The 23,242-nt window shown below is 37.5% G+C and overlaps 1 protein-coding gene across 6 annotated transcripts in view; it reads right to left on the bottom strand.

The window, feature by feature from the left end:
- The window catches only part of DNAJC5B (DnaJ heat shock protein family (Hsp40) member C5 beta), a 97,795-nt gene that overhangs the window by 59,740 nt on the left and 14,813 nt on the right, over positions 1-23,242 (bottom strand). For 5 of the 6 annotated variants that reach the window (XR_006212805.1, XR_006212806.1, XR_006212804.1 and 2 more), the window contains 2 exons: positions 15,653-15,772; positions 9,711-9,838 (listed from right to left, as the gene is read on the bottom strand). Coding sequence is in view for 3 of the 6 variants with exons in the window: in XM_007085016.2 (XP_007085078.1) it covers positions 9,711-9,829 (119 nt within the window). In the remaining 3 variants the exon portion in view is untranslated. Of the gene's footprint in view, positions 1-9,710; positions 9,839-12,282; positions 12,421-15,652; positions 15,773-23,242 lie in introns of all 6 variants that reach the window. The other variant, XM_042972727.1, reaches the window with a different exon arrangement.

Raw genomic sequence — 23,242 nt, 5'->3', positions numbered from 1 at the left:
TGAAGGAGTAAGGCAATTACAACAACAGCACATAGAACTTGGGAGACTGAGTTCACACCTGCAGTGCCCAAGTTGTAATCCTAACCAGCAGTTTTGCTCATCTGCAGAACTAAGTTGGGGGTGCACTCTGACCAGGAAACTTGGCAGGGTCCAGATTTGCCTGATTTGGATCCTCAAATGAGGAGTTTTGCCAGGCCTAGAGATTGGTTTGCTTTTACCCAGGCAGGGTGCTGAGTCACAGCCTCACTTTCTGTGGGGAGTGCCTTCATCCCCATCTGATCAGAAAGGCTGTTGACAACTCCTGAAAGCTGTGTAGCCCAGTGGCACTCGAGCCAAGAAGTAGACAGGCAGAGCTGATCACCTGCAGAGCAATGCCAGTACCAGGCATGGAGGCTTCCTGTGTTGTGCACAGGCAGGCATATTAATTGAAAGGAAAGGCTAAGGGTAGTACCTGGCCTCTCTCAACTAGAGTCTGTTTGGGAAATTGAGAGGAGCCTGGATCATCCACTCCCATTCCCACCTGTCTCAGCAAGGGGGCTGAGATATAACCCCACCCCTTGTGGAGAAAGTTCTCCAGCCCCATCTGACCAGAGGGCCAGCAACAACTTGAAGCTGTGCAGCCTAGCACCATTTGAGCAGAGAGAAGAGAAGACAGAGACAATTGTTTGCAGAGTAAATCCAGTAGCCCTGTTTGGCCGGGGAGCTTGGGGAGCTTAGGTTGACTTAAGACAACAAAGAAATGTACTAGTTTTAGAGCTACTCCCCCTACTGTGTCTGTTCAGGAAATCTGATTCATAGACCTGCTCATCACTAAATATAGCATTCAGCCTGTCCTACCAAGGAAGCTAACCAGAGCACACAGAAGTTGCCTAGTACATTCAATAGCCCTCTGTACAGTGGCACTTGAACAGGGAACATACCCTGAAACTTCTATCATCTGTGGAGCAAAACCAGTGGCCTTACATAACCAGGGAATTCAGTGCACACTCAGGCTTGATTTGGGCCCCCAAAAGAGCTGTATAAGCCCTGAGCCCTGGTCTGCTGCTCTGCCAGGTCAGGGAAGCTAATTCATAAACCCATCTACCACTGAATACAATGCCCAGTCCTGACCATTTAGTAAGCCTGACCAGAAAATTCAGACAACTGCAGAGCCCATTCTACACCCCTTGACTGGGTAGGAAACCAAGCCAATGGTCCCATTCAGCTGTTCTCAGCCAGTGGCACAGACCCTCTTGCTTGTCCTCAGAGCCCAGACAGTGGCTTTACCCCCAAATAGGCCATAATAGGAGGCCCCACTTGCTCAAAAACATCATCAGCAGATACACCCAAACTTAGTTGACTGGTGAAAAACTGTTTTTGCCAAAGCAAACCTGTAAAGTCTGGAATAGGAATCCCACTACTCAAAGGCACAGGTACCAAAGAAAGGAATCAAGGATCATGAAAAATCAGGTAAATATAACACCATCAAAGGAAACTAGTAAAGTTCTAATAACTGATCCTAAAGAAATGGAGATCTATGAATGGTCAAAGAATTTGGAATAATCTCTTTAAGGAAGTTTAGTGAACTAAAAGAAAACCTAAACAAACAAAATTAGGAAAACAACACATGAACAAAATGAGAAATTTGACAAGGAAATAGCAACCATCAAAAAATCCAAACAGAAAGCTTAGAGTTGAAAATACAGTAACTGAACTGAAGAATTCAATAGAGAGTTCAAAAGTAGACTCAACCATGTAGGAGAAAGAATCAGCAACCTGGAGGATAGGACATTGGAAATTATCCAGTCAGAGGAGCAAAAAGAAAAAAGAATGAATAAGTGAAGAAAAACTGCATTCACTTTCTCAGGGAAGACTTTCATACTCCTGAGTCCAAAATTAGCTTCTTTGTTATAAATTCTCATGGAGCAATGCTTTTTTTCCCCAAAATATTTTATCTCATTGGTAATTATATACTAATTTTTATCAACATTTGATTCATTTCTGTTTCCTGCATTATATCTCAAGTTACATGAGGTCAGTGACAATGATTTCCTTATAGATACTGGCACAGTACCTAGGACAAGAATGAATGAAGGAATGAAGCATTCACTTTCGTTTAAATGATTAATATGAACTCTATACTCAAGTCAGTCTATTTTACTCACCACAGTCTCCCTTATTTTGCTTGTCATTCTGTATATATCTTTTAACCTTACTAAGTCTAACTCTTTATAAGGTAAGATTTTTAAGTGGTACAAATTACATGTATTCAGGTAGTTACAGATATATAGATAGATATTTATATTCATTTTCTCATAGTATAATATAAATAAGTATCCAATACAAATAGGCATTGAATGAATTAATGGAAAGAAAAGTCATTGATCATAATGATTGTAGTGCCCAGGAACAAATGAAGTTGCATGAAGAACTGGGAGGACCAAGTAGATTTTCCACGGGAGAAGGGAGGATATGCCCCTGACCTGAAAGATAACTGACATAGCCTCATATACTCTTCTTTTTAGTGGAAGGTTTTAGAATTCAGGAAACAAATTAGTACTGATAGAGATTAATTTCAGTTTATCTTGTGAGCTTGAATCATCACTTTGCCTTGTAAATATTTACAATTCTTCTATTAGCTATGCATTCCCCTGACATTTACACTTTATTCATAAGCAGCCTCTGTTTTGACCTATAATTGCTAATAAAGATGGATAAGAGCACCACAAATTGAGGTTGCCATAGATCACTATGGAAATGACACACTTTCCTGCTTCTTGTGAACATAACATTTGCCTCATGTTGGTCTACTCTGAGAACTCACCTCTTCAGAGATGGAGGATGATTTCCAGAATGTTCCATGTGAAATTGAATGCAATAGAAAAATCAAGTCCCTGCTGCCCTGTGAACCAGGATATTTGGTACCTCATCAACAAGGATAAATTCAGCACTTTCATGAAGCACAGAAACCCAGGTGCTAATGCATAAAACTAGCTCACTCTGATTTTGTGGTATTCTGAGGGGCTAAGGAAGGGCTAGATTTTTGTCTGATTTCTCATCTAGTAGGCCAGCACTTTGCTAGGCTCTTGTCCCCAAAACACTAGAAGAACCAGGTGGCTTCCTTTTTGGGCATATTAATCTATTCTTAAAATAATTTTGAGAAATTGTCCTTTCAACATTTTTAACTTGTTACTTAATCTTGTAACTTAACCTTGTTACAAAAATGCACACATCAGTGTAAATAAAAACTAACATTTAAGCTGCATATGAGATTTTGAATACTCAAGACTCACATTCTCTATATTACATAACTGGCTCTATTTTCTCAGAGTTTTCCCTTTTTATCCCCTAACTACATTTTACCTGAAGGTCTTATAGCCATAAAAAAAATGCACCGTGTCCCAATCTGAAACTATGGTCTTTCTTTGGTGAGCTGTCCCTCTCTTTACTGGGTCAGTGAATGATTCCCCGTTCATCTAGGTGACAAAACCCTTGAGAAATGGTCCTGAAGAAGCTGAGAATATAATTAAAGAGACACATATACCACAGGCAAAATCATTTTGTTGACCAAACCATTTTTGAATTTGGTAAATATTAGCTAGAACTAATAAAAGTGCAGTGGAAGACAAGACATAATGCCTGACCTCAGGGAATTCATGGAATGTGAGAGGGAGAAAAGAAGAGTGAATTTCACAACCTGTGAGGGTTTTATGCTCTGATTGAACAACATCGGACCTACAAAGGGCCTCAGGGAAGGCCCTCAGGCCTCTCTCCCAAATTTACCTAAATGGCTCCTTGTAATCATTTTGGGTATGATGTTTAGGTTTCTTTCTCTTTCTCTCTCTCTCTCTCAATTAGGTTCTAATTTTTTGCTTATGTGTTCCTTAAAGTAATTTTGAGAAATTGTCCCTTCAACATTTTTAACTTGGCATCTAAATTTTTTGTAAGATAAAACAGATGCAAAGGTGTAATTTTCAGCATATTACAGACATTAACATGTTAAAATAAAATAGTTGTTAACACTCTTTTAAATGTATTCACTAGAATTTAAATGTCACAGAATCTAAACACAGTCACCCATATGCACATACACACATGCACACACTCTTACACATACACTTGGAAGCGTGCACACGTGTACACACACACACACACACATATTCCTTGGAGAGTCTCCTTGTATTCATACCCCAGCTAACTTTGAAGAATGCCATTCTATAGGCCTTTTTCTCTGATGCCTTATGTATTTTTTTGTGACGCCCAGTAACTGTGTCCCAAAACTTGGCTAAACACTTTACATATATCACCTCATTCAAACCTAACAACCCTCTGAGGTCAGTACTGTTATCTGCATTTTACTTACGAATAAAATGAGGTTAAGAGAAAGGGTTTGAATCCAGGTCTTTCTGACTTCATACCCTACATTCTTAACTGCTACTTTATACTTAAAATGCACTGCAACAGAGGGATTTTAGTGTTAAAATCAATACTACCTGCTTTGCTTTTCTCCATAGTACTTGCCAATATCTAATAGGCTGTATAGTTTATTTAGCTATTTTTAGGCCTCCCTACTCCCCCAGCCCAGAATATAGGCTTCAAGAATGTAAGGATTTCATCTTTTTTCACTGCACTTTTCTCAGTGCCTAAAACAGTGCTCAATAAATATTTGTTGAATAATGAACTAGACTTGTTGTTACGAAGTCAATAAGAATCTAAGAGAGTCTAGACATACTACATGCTACATGCTCTGTAGCATGCATGCATGTAGCTACATGCTCATCAGCCTTCCTGGCTTCATTATAACTGGGTAACAGTATGTGTAGATCAACAATCTACTGGATTTGGAGTGAAGGATTTTTATGTGTCAGTCAGTACCAAAAAAAGAAGGATCTAATTACATACCTGAAGTGCTTGCTGAGCAGCAGTAGAATGGTGAACTATATTTACCTCATTCAAGTTACCAAAGAGAACACAATCAGGTAGCTTTGTTTTAGGGCTACGATAGGGATGCATCTTGAGCCACCACAGTCTACTATTCAGGGCTGGGAGTCTGGGTACATCAGGGCATCCTTGGAAATCTGGTGGCTAGAACCTCCCTGAAATCTCCCAGAGCTGAAGAGCCTTATTATAGTGTTTTGAAGCGTATTACTTTGTATAGTTTTCTTAGTGGTTGAATATATATATATACAACTCATCACATTCTACTGATATCAATGTTTTCCAATTTGAGTGAAGTGCAGAAACTTCATTTAGGTTTCCACATCCTCCCCACTTTTAAATATCATTGTCTTGAGTATCAGATAGTGTTATAATTTTTGTGCCAATTGTCATATATAATTTAGAAAATTTCTGGAGATAGTATATTGTATTTACCTACATTTCTGCCTTTCCATTGCTCTTTCTTACTTCCTAATGATGCAAGATTTCTCCCTTTATTATTTCTTTTGTAATATGTCCTTTAGCCATTCTTGAAGAGTAAATCTGGCTAAGTGACAAATTCTTTTAGTTTTCCTTCATGTGAGAATGTCTTTATTTCCCCTTAATTCCTGCAGTATAGTTTCATCAAATACAGAATTTGCAGTTTACAGTAATTTTCTTTCAGCACTTGAAAAACAGTGTATCACTTCTTCTGGCCTCTGTTATTTCAGATGAGAAATCTGTTGTCTTTTGAATTGGCATCCCCCTATAGGTAATGTGTTGTTTCTTTCTGGCTGCTTTCAAGATATTTTCTTTGTCTTTAGTTTTCAGAAGTGTAATTACGATGTGTCTGGGCATGGATTTCTTTGAATTCATCCTATTTCTAATTCACTTAGGTGCTTGATCTGTGGATTTATATGTTTTGTTGTATTTGGGAAATTTTCAGTCATTATGTCTTTGAATATTCTTTCAGTCCCATTATCTTTCTCTTCTTCTAGGACACCAATGTTACAAATGTTGGATCTTTTGTTATGGTCTCACAGGTTCCTGAGGCCCTGCTTGTTTGTTTTTGGTTTATTTTCTCTCTGTTGTTCAGATTGGGTAAATTCTATGGATCTGTCCTCAACTTCACTGATTCTACCCTCTGTAAGCTGCACTCTGCTATTGAACTCATCAGTCGTTTTTATTATTTCTATTATTTTTCAGTGCTATAATTTTCATTGGTTCTTTTTTACAATTCCTACCTCTTTTCCGAAATTTTCCCTTTTCACTTGTTTCAAGAGCATTTGTAATTGCTTGTTGAATTTTTCTTATGATGGCTACTTGTCAGATAATTCTAATCTCTGGTTCATCTCAGTGTGGGAATCAGAGGATTATCTTTTCTTATTCATGTTGAGATTTTCTTGTTTTATTTTTTTGTATGATAAATGATTTTAATTGTATCTGGACATTTTGGCTATTAAGTGAGGAGACTCTGGGTCCTACTTAAATTTTTTATTTTAACAGACCGTTACTCTGTTTAGATTTAACATATTGGTTATAGCCTACTTTTTATGGGCTGTGGTTCCAATGATAGTCTAATTTTCAGAGACTTGATAGTACTATGTTGGTCTTCTTGGTTTCTCTCCTGCCTCTGGGACCCCCACTGGTACTTGTTGGTACTAGTTGAGAAAGTGAAGGAGCTTTCCGAGATGAGTGGTCTGGTGCCTTTAGGTGGAGGAAGGGAATCTCCAGCCTGCAGAGACAAGAAGCACTTTTGGGACTGGGTGCTTGTTGTGGCAGGAACCTGCTTGCTAATGTCCCCTGTCAAGTGGAGTCTCTGGGTTGGGAGAGGGGAGTCTCTGCCTGGTGGGAAAGTTCTTTTGTGGGTTATTGTTAGGGGAACATTTAGTTGGTTCCCCTTGCTATTTCCTCTAGGCTAGAATTATTGGCAGGACTCTTACTCAGTTTGGAGGAAGCATAAAGCTATTTGGCCGCCTTCTCTTGCTAGATTTGGTGTCAGGAAAGGCTGGGTCTGGGTTACTTTCTCTTGAATGCCATGCTACTGTGTTGTTCCCTTGGTCCTCTGGTCCCTAACTAATTCATCTTCCTCCTTCTACCTTTTAGTTGTCTCTTATGTTATTTCCAAAGCTTTTAGTCATGGTTGGCAAGAAGAAGCAGAGACAAACAAGTCTACATCATTTTGCTCAGATCAGAAGGTCTCTATGTAAGCTTATATAGGCCTAAAATCTCTCTAGACAGGTACACAAAAATTGCCTTCCCTGAGGAGGGAATCTGGAGAATATGAGGCAGGAGAGAAACTCTTTTTTGTATATGTGCTTGCATATTTTCATTTTAATCAGATGAATATATTATCTAGTCAAAAATAAAATGTAAAAGAAGAAGGAAATCTTCTAATTCAGATTTGCTTTCAGGGGCACAACCAAGAATTGCAACAGTGGTCAAGCAGTGTATGGATTCAATAATTTGTCATTTTATTAACTTTCACTGACTTTTTAAAAATTTTTTTAATGTTTATTTATTTTTGAGACAGAGAGAGACAGAGCATGAACGGGGGAGGGGCAGAGAGAGAGGGAGACACAGAATTGGAAGCAGGCTCCAGGCTCTGAGCCATCAGCCCAGAGCCCGACGCAGGGCTCAAACTCACGGACCGCGAGATCGTGACCTGAGCTGAAGTCGGACCCTTAACCGACTGAGCCACCCAGACGCCCCAACTTTCACTGACTTTTAATTTCACTGTATTGTGACTGCTTTGATCCCGATCTCTAAGTGTAAGAATAATGTTCTCAGTGGATTTTCAGCCTGCTCATACATTTTGAATAACTTGCAGAATACAAATGTGTAATTTAGATAGAAGTAGATGCTTTTGGCAGCATACTATCACCTTAATCAGCTGAAAAAAATGATATTTGTATGACATTAAAACAAAATTAATAGCAAGACACTGATTACATGAAAAGACTTTAGGTTGTAATTATTAAACTTGCAAACAACTCAGCATAATTAGTGCCTTAATTAGGATATGACCTGAAATTTTAGCTTACAAAATTAATTGAGGCAATTAAAAGTCACATTTGTAAAGTAAAGTGGGTTTTAAAGTTTACAAGGTAGTTAGATATCACTTTTTTTCTCATTTTGGGAAGCATCTTTAGAGGTAGTAAGCTTGCCGTGCAATTGCTTTGATTCCAAGCCCCCACCTCCAGCATGGTGTCTCAGCCTGAAGCCTTAAGGGTCAAGTTTAGTAACTCTCAGCTATGGGTTTCCACCCACAGGAGGCTGAGCAGCTCCTAGGCACACTCCTAAATAACTCTGGGGAGCAGTGAAACAGTGAAGACTTACTGTCTCCAGCACCCTAAGTGAAATGTAAACTAGAAGATTGATATTGACTTTGATTAAACTCCTTGACCATTTTCATGTAACTATTTGGATACAAATGGCAATTTCACCTCTGTCATTTATTCTCCAGCACATGCTTCTTGAAGGCATTTCAGGTACCACAGTTTAGCACATGGTGAAGGTTCCAATCCAAAGCCAAAGAATTTCCCATCAGTAGGTAAAAACAGTGAAATCAATAAATATTGGTGGGCTAGTGATTTGCGAAAAAATAAATCTAGACTCCTACCTTCATTACTTACATCAAAATAAACTCCAAATGGGTCAAAGATTTAATATAAAAATGTTATAAATGTACTGGAATAAGACATGGGTTAGTATTTTTATTGTAATTGAGAGTGGCTTTTTAAACATGACAAATAAAACAAAATCCATAAAGGAAATTTGCCTACTTAAAAATTCTAAACTGCAATATGTCAAATAAAGTACAATAAGTTTTAAAAACCTAATTCAAAGTCAAATCAAGAGAAACTTTCTTTTATATTTTCATTTATTTTTTTTCTCTCTAAAGGCAGATCTTTATTCCTCAATAAGAAAATAATGAAATACTTGGAAATAGGCATCATGATTTGCGTACAGGGATATTAAGTATGGGGAAAATTAAAAGAACTTAAACTTCAAAAAATATCTCATAAAATAATTACAGAATAGCCATAGGCTGTGGTCATTAAAAAAATCAATATTTAATAATACCAAGATATTTTCATGATAGAACCTTGGAAAAGATAGAGAGTATCAATGAATCCAATCTGATTTTTTCTAGACAAAAAAAAAAAAAAAACAAACGAGAAAAAAAACAAAATATCAATAATTACTGCTAGAGATAGAATTATGGATAAATGTTATTGTCTTCATTTTGAGTAATTTCCAAATTTTGTGCTGTAAGTAAACTATTTTGTAATCAACACTTTTTTTTTTATTCCTTGGAGCTTTAAAGAAAAACATATTTGAGTTTTTCCCAAAAATAGCTAACTTGGAACAAGATCAGGTATGAAAAATCAAAATTGAAGACTTGAAAAGTATACTGTATAATACAGGAATAGTGACAAGCCTCCCTCCCTGCTCCCCCCACTCCAGCTTTTTTAAAATTCCTCTACCAGATTCCATGATGGTCTATCATTTGGGTTAAGTTAAAACTCCTGGTCATTCTCCGTGACCTCTCTCTCTCTCTGACACTGCAGGCCTAGAACACAGGCTTCTGTTTCCTAAGGCCCCAAATCATGAGAGCATTCTTTTTAAAAGTCAGTGTCACACTTGTCTATTCCTAACTGCCTATTTTGTAGAACAGGGAACATCAGGTTCAAAACACCGATGACTTGGTTTTGGCAAGAAGCTTATGTCTTTAATTGGGAGTACATGCCTATCACAAAATAACTATCACTAGTAGTATAAGAAATGTCATCACTGAACTTCCTCTGTACCTGTAAGTTTTCTTTATTTCTTCATTTGATGCTCCCTTTTGCAGACCAAGAACTTCATATAGAGCTTCTCCAGATGTAGACATAGTCCGCTGTCTTTGGTTAGGTATGTTACATGCCATTTTCTCAGGCTGCAAAACAAAGAGGGGAAATAGCCATGAAGGTTATGCATACTGGATCCCACTCTCTAAAGAAAAGATAGTTTATTTTTAACCTTTTGTAAAATGACAATCTGAAATACATTTTTGTGCCAGCCACAAAAGAAGAGGAGAAAAGGGTTAGGAGAGCCAAAAGTGGAGCTTCAAGTCAGGGTGTTAAAGGTTATAGGCAGCCATGCAAATGGAATATGGCTTTGTCCACATGGTTAGAAATGTAATCTAAATACCCAACTAGTTCAGAATTGTTGAAAATGAATCCTCACAGGTCAGGCATATGTAGATTTTTTTGTTTGCCAGAATTTGCATAGCTCCTTTTATGTATGTTTTCCCGATTTGGCTAGGCAATGGAAATAATCTTCCATTTTACAATAAAAGACAACTTTTATAAATATCAGGGGGAAAAAATCATCTGAGTGCCAGGTTAGAACTTCTCTGCAGCTATGGATGCCAAAGACCCCACAGTGCTCATGGGTTTTGCACTTGAGATAGATCCTTTCCCTATGGTTTATAAAGAAGGGGCTGGGCTATCTGACCCAAGGAGCCATCTACCTGCCGTGCTTTGGCTCTAGGGAAGGTGAAGAGAAGCAAGCATACCTGGAGGCATTACCTGTATCCACCACTTAATCTCTCTAAACCTTCATTTATAAAAGGATAATAAAGCCCACATCACAGGATAGAAAAAGATAACTACTTTTATTAAAAGCAGCCCAGTATGTAATTCTGAGAGTGCACTGTAGTCGATTTGGCCTGGCCATGACCAGCTGCATGACCTTCCCTATCTGTAAACTGGAGATAGGAATGTGCCTAAAATCATGGAGTTGCTGTAATAATTCAGTGTATTCATATATTAAGAAACAAAGACATAAACCATTGTTCATAATAGCCAAAAGGTAGAGACAATCCAAATGTCCATCAACAGGTGAATGAAAATATGGTACATACACAAAATGGAATATTATTCAGCCATAAAAAGAAATGGAATCTTGACACATGCCACAGCACAGATGAACCTTGAAAACGTTATACTAAGTGAACTAAATCAGTTACAAAAGGACAAATATTGTATAATTCCTCATATATGAGATATCTTGAATAAGTAAATTTATAGAGACACAAAGTAGAATAAAGGTTATTAGGGGCTGGGGGACATGGGGAATTAGTATTTAATGGGCATAGAGTTTCTGTTTGGGATGATGAAGAAGTTCTGGAAATAGTAGTGATGATTAGAAAACACTGTGATTGTACTTGATGTCACTAAATAGTACCCTTAAAAACAGTTCAAAAAGTAAATGTTAAATTTTGCCCCAAAAACAAAATAAGGAAAATAAAAGCTACTTAGATTGTAAGCTCCCCTGACTAGAAGTTCCTTGAAAATCATTGTCCATTTCTTGGCGTTGGGACTTGTACAGCAAGTGCTGTAAGAGTGAATGCCCCTACCCCACTTGCGCTCTCTCTCAAAAAAATAAACTTTAAAAAAAAAAAAAAGGAAGACCGAGGCAAAAATCTTGCCTAGAGGCACCAAGGATAAATGCTTGTTTTGTGGCACAGCTCATTGTTCTTCCTCAATTAGCAACCTGTGAAAAGAGTGTCCCTAGAGGCCAGAAGGAGCCTCGTCCCAAATTCCTGGTTCACCCAAGGACCTTCACCAAGAGGAAAAGGAATCCTTACTTTGCGAGCTACAAAACAAAATCTAACTGATGCTCATACTGACTAGCAGCCATTCAGTAAATTATAGCACTTATTTTCATTGCTGTGCTAGTTTACCTTTCTTGTCTACCCATTACAACTTCCTAGGGAGTAAGCAATTCAAGACTTGGGGTATGCCATTCATCTCTGTATTCCAGGCTGACAGGTCAGCCCTATCCTGCAACCACAGACCAGCTGATTATTCACAATTGAAGGAAGAATTGCCTGAGTAACTGACACCCTCCCTACTTCCTTCTCTGTCTCCTCTGTCCTACTGCCACCACACAGAGATATGCTCAGGATACTGATGCTCTGCACCATTCATACACCTGTGGTTGCCAGGAATGAAGGCAACCAGTAGGCTTCTACAAGTCATACTAAATGCCACAAATGAGTGGGTTTGGAAGGTAGGGATTTCTGTGTGGCTTTGTGGACAAGGAGTAGGGCCACAGTCATCCTACTTGTCTCTCTGAGATTTTAAGATGTCACTGGTTAGCAAGATCCCCAGAGTCACAAACTAAGAATATATCAACTAATGATTGAAATTTTAGGACTGTAAGATATGGAGTTAGAGATCATCTAAGCCAACTTAACAAATGCTTTTTGGGAAATTTGGGCCATAGATCATTGTAGCAGACTTTACTTATTAGTGTACTAGTTGTCCTTTCTCTGAGGAATGCTTAGGTCCCCATTGCAACATATGCCTTTCCTGACACTTGCCTCAGTCTTACCTGATCTCAGTTGAGTAGACCAAGAGTGGGTACCAAGGCAGACCAATCAGAGTCCTCCCCTAGCATTTTTTTATATATAGGACAATCTCACAGATGGTAAAATCAGTAAAATGTAAAATTTAGGTATTGTTGGCTGGCCTGAAATGAGAGAAATTGAAACTGATTTGAAGAAGAGGAGCAGTGGCTGGAAGATGGGGAGATAGAGCCAGTAGAGTTCAATCCCGTGGTTCTAGTTGTTTCAGGGTGCACTTGCAACTCTTCCACTCCCACAGGTTGTCAATCAACTCTTCCTCAGATGGAACCAATAAAATTCCTCCCCATACCCAACTTTACACACGTTTTTTCTTTTGAGCATATTTTAACTAGGTTTTGGTCACTGTTAACCAAAATTCCTAAGTGTCATGTACTCTCTCAATTAAACACCACCAGGGCTTCCCCAAGCACTTCCAAAGGAGGCTAATCTTAAATTATTGCACCTACTCATCCTTTAAAGTGAATGTGGCTTCCTGATACTTGGGAATTAATACTTTGGGGGAAATAACAATAATATACTAAGATATTCTAACAGATTCATTTATATATATTGTGTAAACATTACTAGTACAGATAAAAGGAGCAGTGATAAATCTATCTTAAGACCCTTTCATAAAGAAAGTTTGTGGAGAGCTATTCAGGAACACTAAGAAGAAATAAAAATAAGACAAATAGTTATTTTTGTTTTATCTATTTATCTTTGTATTCAGCATTCCAAAGAAATAGTTTCAATTTGAGGGAAAAAATGTATTCACTCTTCACCCATCTCTCAGATGCCATGGCTCCCATAAATCAACAGATGGTCCTAAAATCAATTTTAACAAAACATGCACAATTTCCACAGTTGTGAGTATCATGCTGCATGACCAGCTTTGATTCCTTCCTACTTGGGTCTTGCTGTCACTAATCCAGGAAAAGGATTTACAGGTTACGGAAGATAATCTTTTAAACAGGTTATGGTAATACTCACAGCAGAAGTTCAATTGTTTAGTCAAAGCCTGCAATGCAGGCCAAGTCTTTGGGGAGATTTCAGACTAACATGAGATACAAAACTGTAAGCCAATAATGAAACTACTGTTTAGAGGTTGAACAAGTACTGAGGATAGATGAAGGAATTTTCTGGAAGACAGGGATTCTGTTTTCTGCCAACAGAGGCCCAACATTGTCCCTGGGATATATTAGGTGTGTGATAAATGTCTGTTGGGTAACTAAATCAAAAATGAGTGGTTAACTTGAATGAGAATGTTAGGGAGAACTTCGCAGAAAAGATGAAATCTGAGCTGATAATAATACTACCACTTATTTCTGTAGAACTTAGCATATATTTCTATTATAGCTCTCGCATGTAAGCCTAACCTTGGATCTGCATAGACGTGGTAGCCATTGCCTTTCTTGACCATTATTTGCATAAATCAACAGAAAAGAAGACTTCTGGGTTTGGGGGCTGAAAGAGGAGGTAGGACATTCTGACATTGTGACTGGGACTTTTTTTTTCTAAGACTACTCCCTTCAAACTTATCCCAGGTATAGAAAAGAGAGATGGGGTCAGTTGGGGGCTACCCTTAATCCTTTCCAGAGAATAGTCATGGAAACAGCCTAGGATCTATCCTTCTATACACATTCCTCTTCCTAATGGAAAAAAGGAAGGCAGATTCTATCTCTCAATTTCATACATAGAAACTCACCAGGAAAACTTGCTATTACTTTGGTTTATGTATTTCTTTCAAATCATGTTTTTTTCTTTTTTAGAAATCCAATAACACTGTAATCTATTCCTACTAAATAAAATCCAGTAGCTGACTTGCTTTATGGTATGGATTGAACAATATTCAGAGTGGGTTGTTGTAAAGAGTTTGGAAATTATTATGTTTCACCTTCTTTGCCCTATTCCCAAAAGATTTCCTTTCAAACAGATGAAGTTTGTTGATTAAAGTACTAAAAAAAAAGCGCTTTTACATCGGTACTGTAACACAAGAAAAAGATAGTTGGTCAATAGTTGGTCACTGTGGTGAGTTGTTAGCCGACTCTACAGACTATAACACAAAGGGACCAAAAAACTGCAAACTTGCCTTCTGTACATCAAATAGCAACAACATGGCTCCTTTCCTGTCTCTATGCTGATATAGAAACCAGACTTCATACATTATTGATGTAGATGACATCTAGTTTCAAATGCAACAGTGTAATTCAGTGAAAAACTTAGTTGTATCAAAATGTATAAATATAGATATATGCCCTGAGAACATACTAACTACAGAGTGATAGTCAAAACATCTAAAAACTCTCCTTAAATAACCTTAAACTAAATAATGGAGCCATACCTTTTTTAAATTCCTTATGTAAAATATAATATTTATGAATTCTTTTTTTGTAGCCTTTTGAATTCTAATACTCCAATGTAAAATTCAGGTCTTTATTATTTATTCATAGTCCCTCATCTATTAGCCATCCAATGTAGAAAAAAATGTTGTCATGCAAAATTATTAAGTAATTTAATTTTGATCATCCAGTACATGATATTTAATCTTCTGAACTTAAATTACTTTTTGGTACATTACAATTCCATTAATATCATAATTTCTTAAAGCACTGACCACTATTCAGTCACATATAGCTCATCTGTCTTTTGATAACAGATATAATTGAAAGAAGGTTCAGCACTCCGATGATGATGGGTATACAATTCAATATAAATACTTATTTCAAAGATTCTAATTCCAGGAGTTTTACAAATGCTGTTTTAAAATTTTCATGTTGACATAAAATATTCTTTTCAAAGCAAAAGATGCTTCATCTATATCTATTATGTCAATTCTGAAAATTGGAAAAAATCAAGCTATACCTTTCTTGAAAGCGTTCCTTCAAGACTGAGAAAATGATGGTGGGCAAGGAAAATTAGATCATTAAATGCAGCAAAAACACTTTCAATGGCTGTCATTGGTGAAACCAACATACTTTGCCATTTTCTTATTATTTTTGTGATTCCTCCATTGAAATCTATTTAGTGAAGTAAAATTTCCTTATTCAAATAACATTGTATCTTAAAGCTAAACACATATCCAAAATGCTAACTAAGCCTATGTTTAAAAGTAATAATTCTCCCTAGTATAATTACTCATTATAGAAAAATAATTATCTCTTAATCACATTGATTCTTATATAAACAGCGACTTGAAGATGGGACCACTTGGAAATGTTAGAAATAACCCACAGTACCTGTTCCTATAACTCCGATTCTGTGTTCTCAAAACAGGAACAACTTGCTGTTTTTAACTGGTCTGGAAATAGATGTGCAAAGAAATAAAGGAAGGCAACAATGAAAGGAGCTATTCCATACCTGTTCCACTGTTTCAAAGCAAAAGGCTACTCCTTTCCATTGTTCTCATCCAGGGTTAAGCGGGTCAGTGGAGTTAGATTACTTTTCATTTGTTACTTCATCAGCCAATTGGTTATCCCTCTGGAAAACATAACAAAGAGAAAATAAAACATGCATGATAGTAAAGGCTGCCATTACAAAGCACCAACTGATACCAAAATATATGCTACATTTACTGTTGATCATTAGGTAACTGGTGCTTGGCTCAACCAAATGCTGCTATGGAACTGCCTCCAGGTTTCCCTCAGAACTTCCAGTTAAGAGAATATGCAGAAATAAATAGTGTTGATGAGGATATAGAGAGAAGGGAACCTTTGTGCATTGTTGGTGAGGATTTAAATTGGTTACAGCCACTATGGAAAACATTACAGTTTCCTCAAAAAATTAAAAACAGAAATACCATACCATTCAGTAATTCTACTTCTGTATTTACTCAGAAAAAATTAAAACACTAATTCAAAAAGATGCACCTCATGTTTACTGTAGCATTATTTACAGTAGCCAAAATATGGAAGCAACCTAAGTATTCATCAATAGATGAATGGATAAAGAACACACACACACACACACACACACACACACACACACACACACACGAGGAATATTACTCAGCCATAAAAAATGATGAAATCTTGTCATTCATGACAACATAGATGGACCTAAAGGGTATTATGCTAAGTGAAATAAGTCAGACAAAGACAAATACTATATTATTTCACTTATATGTGGAATCTAAAAAAATAAAACAAAATTAAAACAGGAACAGACTTATAAATACAAAGAACAAACTGATGGTTGCCAAAGGGGAGGGGATGGGGAGATGGGTGAAAGAGGTGAAGGGGATTAAGAGGTACAAACTTCCAATTGTAAAATAAATAAGGTCACAGTATGAAAGGTATAGATAGGGAATATAGTCAATAATATTGTAATAACGTCATATGGTGACAGAAGATAACAACACTTGTATTATGACGATTTCATAATGTATATAATTGTCAATTCTACATCTGAAACTAACATAACATTGTATGTCAACTACAATAATTTAAGAAATACTGGAAAGAACATGTAACATCAATAAGGAGGAGACTTTAATTGCTCACTACATCAATCCAACTGTTTTCATATTTGAACATTTTAGTTGAATCTTGGTCAATTGCCTTGGTCAAGAGGCACTGAGCCATAGTGGTAAATGTGGTAGTTTTAAGAATGAAGGAATTAGGGTGTCTGAGTGGCTCAGTTAGTTAAGTGTCCAACTCTTGGACTCTTGATTTTGACTTAGGTCATGATCTCATGGTTTGTGAGATTCTCTCTCTCCCTCTCTCTGTGCCCTACTCCCATGTGCATGGGAGCATTCTCTCTCTCTCTCTCTCTCTCTCTCTCTCTCTCTCTCTCTCTCTGTCTCTCTCTCTCTTAAAATGAATAAATAATAAACTTTTAGGGGCGCCTGGGTGGCGCAGTCGGTTAAGCGTCCGACTTCAGCCAGGTCACGATCTCGCGGTCTGTGAGTTCGAGCCCCGCGTCAGGCTCTGGGCTGATGGCTCGGAGCCTGGAGCCTGTTTCCGGTTCTGTGTCTCTCTCTCTGCCCCTCCCCCGTTCATGCTCTGTCTCTCTCTGTCCCAAAAATAAATTAAAAAAAAAAAAACGTTGAAAAAAAAATTAAAAAAAAAAAAATAATAAACTTTTAAAAAAAGAATGAAGGAATCTCTTGTTAAAACAATATTCTAGGGGCACCTGGGTAGCTCAGTTGGTTAGGCATCTGACTTCAGCTCAGGTCATGATCTCATGGTTCCTGAGTTCAAGCCCCACATCAGGCTCTGTGCTGACAGCTCAGAGTCTGGAACCTGCTTTGGATTCTGTGTCTCCCTCTCTCTCTGCCCCTCCCCTGCTCTTTCTCTCTCTCTCAAAATAAATAAACATTAAAAAATATTTAATTAAAAGTGCTCTAACTTCATATGCAACAAAAGGTCAAACCACGAGGACAATTCTTACGATTTTGACTAAGATCCTATGACTGAAAAAGTCTTAAATGAGACAGGTATTACTCTGAATTTGGGACAATGGGGTCTGGTTCCTGAGGCTGAAGGCAGAGTTTAAGCGTGTTGCTTGGCACAACAGGTAGGCAGCCTAGGGTTATTTTGTGAGAACATTTCAGACAGCAGTCTTGTCTCTAGATAGTATTGATTTTTTAGATACAAAGGAATAAAAGGCTATTTCCCATAGATCCTGACTTCCAGCCAGAGTTTAGGAAGCAGCCTATCATCACTCAGAGAAGTGGGTGGGGAAAGGGAAGCTAAAGACATTTAAAACTAAAATCACATCAGCTTAAGGACAGCATCCTTTGATGAAATGAAAATAGTGGCTATAATAATATTATGAGATTATGGGTGACTGTTTTTAAAAAGTACAGTTTATGTTTCAAATTCAGTTTAATATTTTTGGTAAAATTCATTATTTTTGTATAATTAACCACTTCTTAAATCTTCTTAATCATTACTTTTTAATTTTTAACGTATTGCCTAAGCCATGAGTTCTAAAAGTAAGTATTGCAAAACTCCTGTGTGAAGTAGAACTGTAACTGTGCTTCATAGAGAAAACACAGTTTCTATTTCATCTAGTCATTTAGCAATTAGTCACCTATTAGATCCAGGCACTGGGCTAAATACTAGAAATACACGGGTAAATAAAATCAAATGTAAGCTTGGGGTTTGTGGGTCACAAAGTTACAGCCTACCAAGAAAGGCAGATATTAATCAAATGATCATCCAAATAAGTATATACAAGAAACTTTGGAGAGATGTTACAAGACCATGTAAACCAGTGTAACAGAGGTCAAAGAAACCTTCCCTGAACAAAAATAACCAAACAGAGATCTGAAAAGAACTAGATGAGGGGGTTGCTGGTAGAAACAAAATATATTCTGGGCAGTGGGAAGAGTATTCTCCACTGAACATATTGTCTCTGGGTGCTTAAATTGGAGAAATAAAGAAACATGCTGACATGTGCTCTCATACATAGGATATGAACACATACCTATACATATATGGTTTCTGATATATCATCTAAAAATATAGCCAAAGGTTAATGGGATCATATACCACTTAACCAGGGAAGGCTTTCTAGAAGTGGTGAATTTCAAATAATGTTTGTAAAAGGAAATAACTCATGGTAAGCACACAAATAATTCCTTGATGCAAAATACACTAAGTGTATTGTAAAAGTATTGCTAATTGAATCATTCAAGGTTGAAGAGGAGAGCTTAGAAGATATTCCACAACTGGACAAAAGTGGTCTCTCTGGAAGGTAGAAAATTGGAAAGAGAACCATGTATGTGGTGAAGAGGGAGTAGTTTACATGCCACTTTTCCCTGTGTATTCTATTTATGAGGTCTTCACCATTCCCTGAGGTGCTCCTAGAGACCTTTTACCTACCTCTCTCTGTTACTACATGGGGTTAGTGTTATTATAAGAAATGACTAGTACATCAACAGAGAATCTGCAGCAGGTACCAGATGACTTTGGATATTCAACCAAAATAATCTATCAATCATAAAAATTAGAGTGGAACCTGGCTGGCTCATTCAGAAGAACATGCAACTCTTGATCTCGGGGTTGTGAGTTCAACTCCCATGCTGGATGTAGAGAATACTTAAATAAATAAAATTTAAAAAAATTTAATATAAAAATTAGAGTACACAGTATTTCATTTAAACTTCACATCTCTACAGGTGCAACTATCACTCATTTTTGAACATGTGATGTGCAAGGGCACATACCCCAACAAATCCTAATCGAAAGAGCCCAATACAATGAACAAAAGGAGAATTATCAATATTATGGTTACTATTTTTATTGCCTCTCTACATTGTATTGTTGTATGTGTATGGAATTCAGGCTATCATTCTGTAAATTTCATTTTTTTTAATGTTTATTTATTTTTGAGAGAGAGACAGAGACAGAGCTTGAGCAGGGGAGGGGCAGAGAGAGAGGGAGACACAGAATCCAAAGTAGGCTCCAGGCTCTGAGCTGTCAGCACAGAGCCCGACTCCGGGCTTGAACTCATGGACTACAAGATCATGACCTGAGCCAGTCAGACACTCAACTGACTGAGCCACCCAGGCACCCCTCATTCTGTAAATTTCAAGGGGAAGAGTCTTTGGGGCAAGCTTCATTCTGTTAAGTGAATTTAGAAGGGAATAAGACAGTTGATTGCTTGATCATGTAAAATAAAGAGGCTGTTTGCTACCACACCAGTGGTATCTCAGACATAATTATGGAATAATCCTGGAATTTCTTTTGTAAAATCAAGTGTTTATATATGTTTTAGAGGAACAAATTAATTCCTGTCATGTTTCATAATTGTCCAAAATTTAAAAATGTCCCTTTTATACAGAAGTTACAAAGGGCATGGCATTTTAATGTGCCTAAATCTATAATCTACATAGAAAGCATTAGAATATAGAATCATAGGAGACTATGGAGGAAGAACTAGATGGAAGCTCTTTCTAAAATAGCTTAGAAAGACTTGAAGAATTCTGGTGCATAGGCCCCACCAGATTATTCCAAAGCAAAATGTCTTGAGTTATCTTGAAGTAAAATCTCAGAGTTGGGCTACACTCGGGCATTTTCAGGGCTCTAGGTGTTTCTAAATAGCTGCTCAGGTTGAGAGCCACTGTTCATCACTTCCCTTCTACACCAGATCTTATGGGCAGAGACTCCTCAGTTAAGTAACATGGAAAACAACCAAGCAGCTCTCTGGAGGAATTTTCCATTCCCTGGATATCCTAAGAAAACATTTACTAATGGTATCTGTGTTATTAAACACAAAATAGAACTTGACTTTGCCTAATTTAACTTAGGAAGAACTATCCAAAGACAATAAAGACAATATTCCTATTTCTTAGACTTTGGGAAAGTCGCTATAAGCCTGGGTCTTCTCTGTAAAACAGTAATGAAATATGAACCTTTTTACTTCTCAGACCTTTTATCAAAGTCTACAGTGTGCCAACATTATGCCAGGAACTTTTATAAATACAGATCTAATGATTGTTTTCTAGGGTTAGGGTTTGAGCAACTGTTAAGAAGTTACTCTCTTGCCCCCTAAAATTGGAACACAGTACACTGGTAGTGCTTTAAGAATTTGAATGTGCAATCCTGGTAGATTTCATCTGAAATCTATAATCCATTAGTAGGTAGAATCAGTTGTACAACAAAGGGAAATTGCTCCCTTGTTACACAGTGCAGAGTACTATATTGGAGGTTGTGAGGGATTCAGAGGTGGTGGTGGTGGTGGTGGTGGTGATGATGATGATGATGATGATAACTAACTTGTTAACTAGATTATCTCATTAAAATCCTACAAAAGTATTAGGTGGTACTTTCATATCCTTATTTTACAGAGGAGGAATATGAAATTATTTTAGAGGAGAGGTTAAATGAATTGACCGATGTCACCAACCAGTAAGCAGTAGACCCAGGCTTTGAAACCAGCTCACTGTTTCGTGGTCTAAGCTCTAACTCATTTCAGTATTTTGCTTCAGAAGCTTATAGTCTAATTGCAGGAGACTACTGCCTGCGATACTCCCTTGCTGATCAATCTGTGACTGAACTAGATGGTGTATGTGTTAAAGCTCAAGAAAAAAAATTGTTGGAATAATGACTTTAAACAAGGAACTACCATAAGCACATTCATTAATGAGGTTTTACTGTGTATGTAGTTCAGTATCAAGTACAGTATCTATTTGGTTAAGTAAAGCCCTGAATCTGAGACCTGTGTTACTGAAAAAATATATATATCAACAAAGTCTTGTCCCCTGATTAGGAAACACAACATGTATTTCACAGGTGTGAAATTTAAACACCTTGTCAGGGTGCCTAGGTGCCTCAGTCGGCTAAGCATCTAACTCTTAATTTTGGCTCAAGTCATGGTCCCATGGTTCATGAGTTCAAGCTCTGCATTGGGCTTTGTGCTGACAGTGCCAAGCCTGCTTAGGATTCTCTCTGCCCTTCTCTTTCTCTGCCACTCCCTCTCTCTCTCAAAAATAAATAAACATTAAAAAAAAAAGGACAAACAAACCTAGTCACTTACAGTAAACAATTGCTGTAATAACCAAGGAGGCTTCAGGTCCAACAGAAGTATTTTTTTTAACAAAATGTCTGTAAGCAGACTCTTGATCCTTGTTTTTACCAATAATTATTCCCTGTTCACATTAGCCCAAGATGTCTGTTAAGTTAATTAGCTAAAAAAGAAGACAAAAACTTTTGCTTGAAGCAAAAGTTGTTTTCAGTAGAGTTTCCAATAAGTGATCATTCTACAAATTGTCATCTGAATGTGGCTAAACAGCCTATGAAAACAATAGAGTACACCGAAACCAAAATAGTTGTCATTCCTATTTGTTTAGCATTTAGATGGTAATTTAATAGTATTGACTTTAAGATAAATCTTTATCTTAACTCTAATGAAGCCCCCTTTCAAGTGAAGCCTCACCCCACCCAGGTAACAGACAAATATTTGAAAAGGAAGGAATTGCCAAGGACTCCCTCTAGAGACTTTGTAACTGCACTTATATCACACTTGGTAATTGCCTAAGTGTTTCACATGTCATTACATTATTTGATACTCAATGTTCATTTTAAGAAAGAGATAACTGGCTAAGTGTGGTCATGTGACTTCCCCCAAGAATGAATACCTACAATGATGAGTGGTAAGAAGCAGGAACCCGAGTAAAATCTAAGTGCTCTGCTTCCAAATTCTGTGGTTTTATATCCTCATTAAGTAAAAAGGCTGTATTAAGCAATATAATTGTAAATGACAAAGATAATCTTTTTTTATCTGGTCACAGGCCTGAGGAAGCAGAGCAGTCCTCTCTGCCTTCTGGGTCCACTGCACCAGGCAGATTATGGCCTTGCACCAATTTCTAGTGTCCAAAGTGGATCTTTCTGGTACATTTCACTTATTCATCAAAATAATAACAATTACCTTGTGCCTTCTACTTTAGATACACATTCTTCCCTCATTTTGTCAAAGTATTCTTTTTCAGCTGGCCTACTAAATTCCAATCAACCCATTAGCACAACTTTTGGTCTACAGGACCTTGTATCTTGTAAGGTAAATGGTGCTTTGCTGTTGACAACATACCAGACAACGCACCATTGCTAAGAGCAGTCTTAATCTCTGCTAAGTGCCATTGGAGGTGCTCAGAGATGAATAGCTAATGCTTAGCCAACCTCTCCCAGGTGGCAAAAGTAGACAGATCCCATTTTGAATGAATCATATAATTGGGTGCAGATTTTCCTGCAACTACACACACATGTGAATGGATTCCAGATATGCAAGGTTAGATGAGAATTGATGCTGGTGGTCTTCTCCCTCCTGCCACCTAGGTGAGCACCTGTCCAACTTGGGCTCTCCTTAACAGGCCTCATAGCTCCAAAGCCAAGCCCTCACCTACATGTTGACCTAGTCACCCTTTCCCAGGGCCCTTACCACCACTTCCATAGGCAAGCCTCCTAGCCTCCCCAACTGCTCTACACCTGCTCCTTCCAGACTCTT

Source organism: Panthera tigris, chromosome F2, assembly GCF_018350195.1.
Source record: "Panthera tigris isolate Pti1 chromosome F2, P.tigris_Pti1_mat1.1, whole genome shotgun sequence".
NCBI classification, from domain to species: Eukaryota; Metazoa; Chordata; class Mammalia; order Carnivora; family Felidae; genus Panthera; species Panthera tigris.
This window is presented reverse-complemented; position numbering and strand designations above follow the sequence as displayed.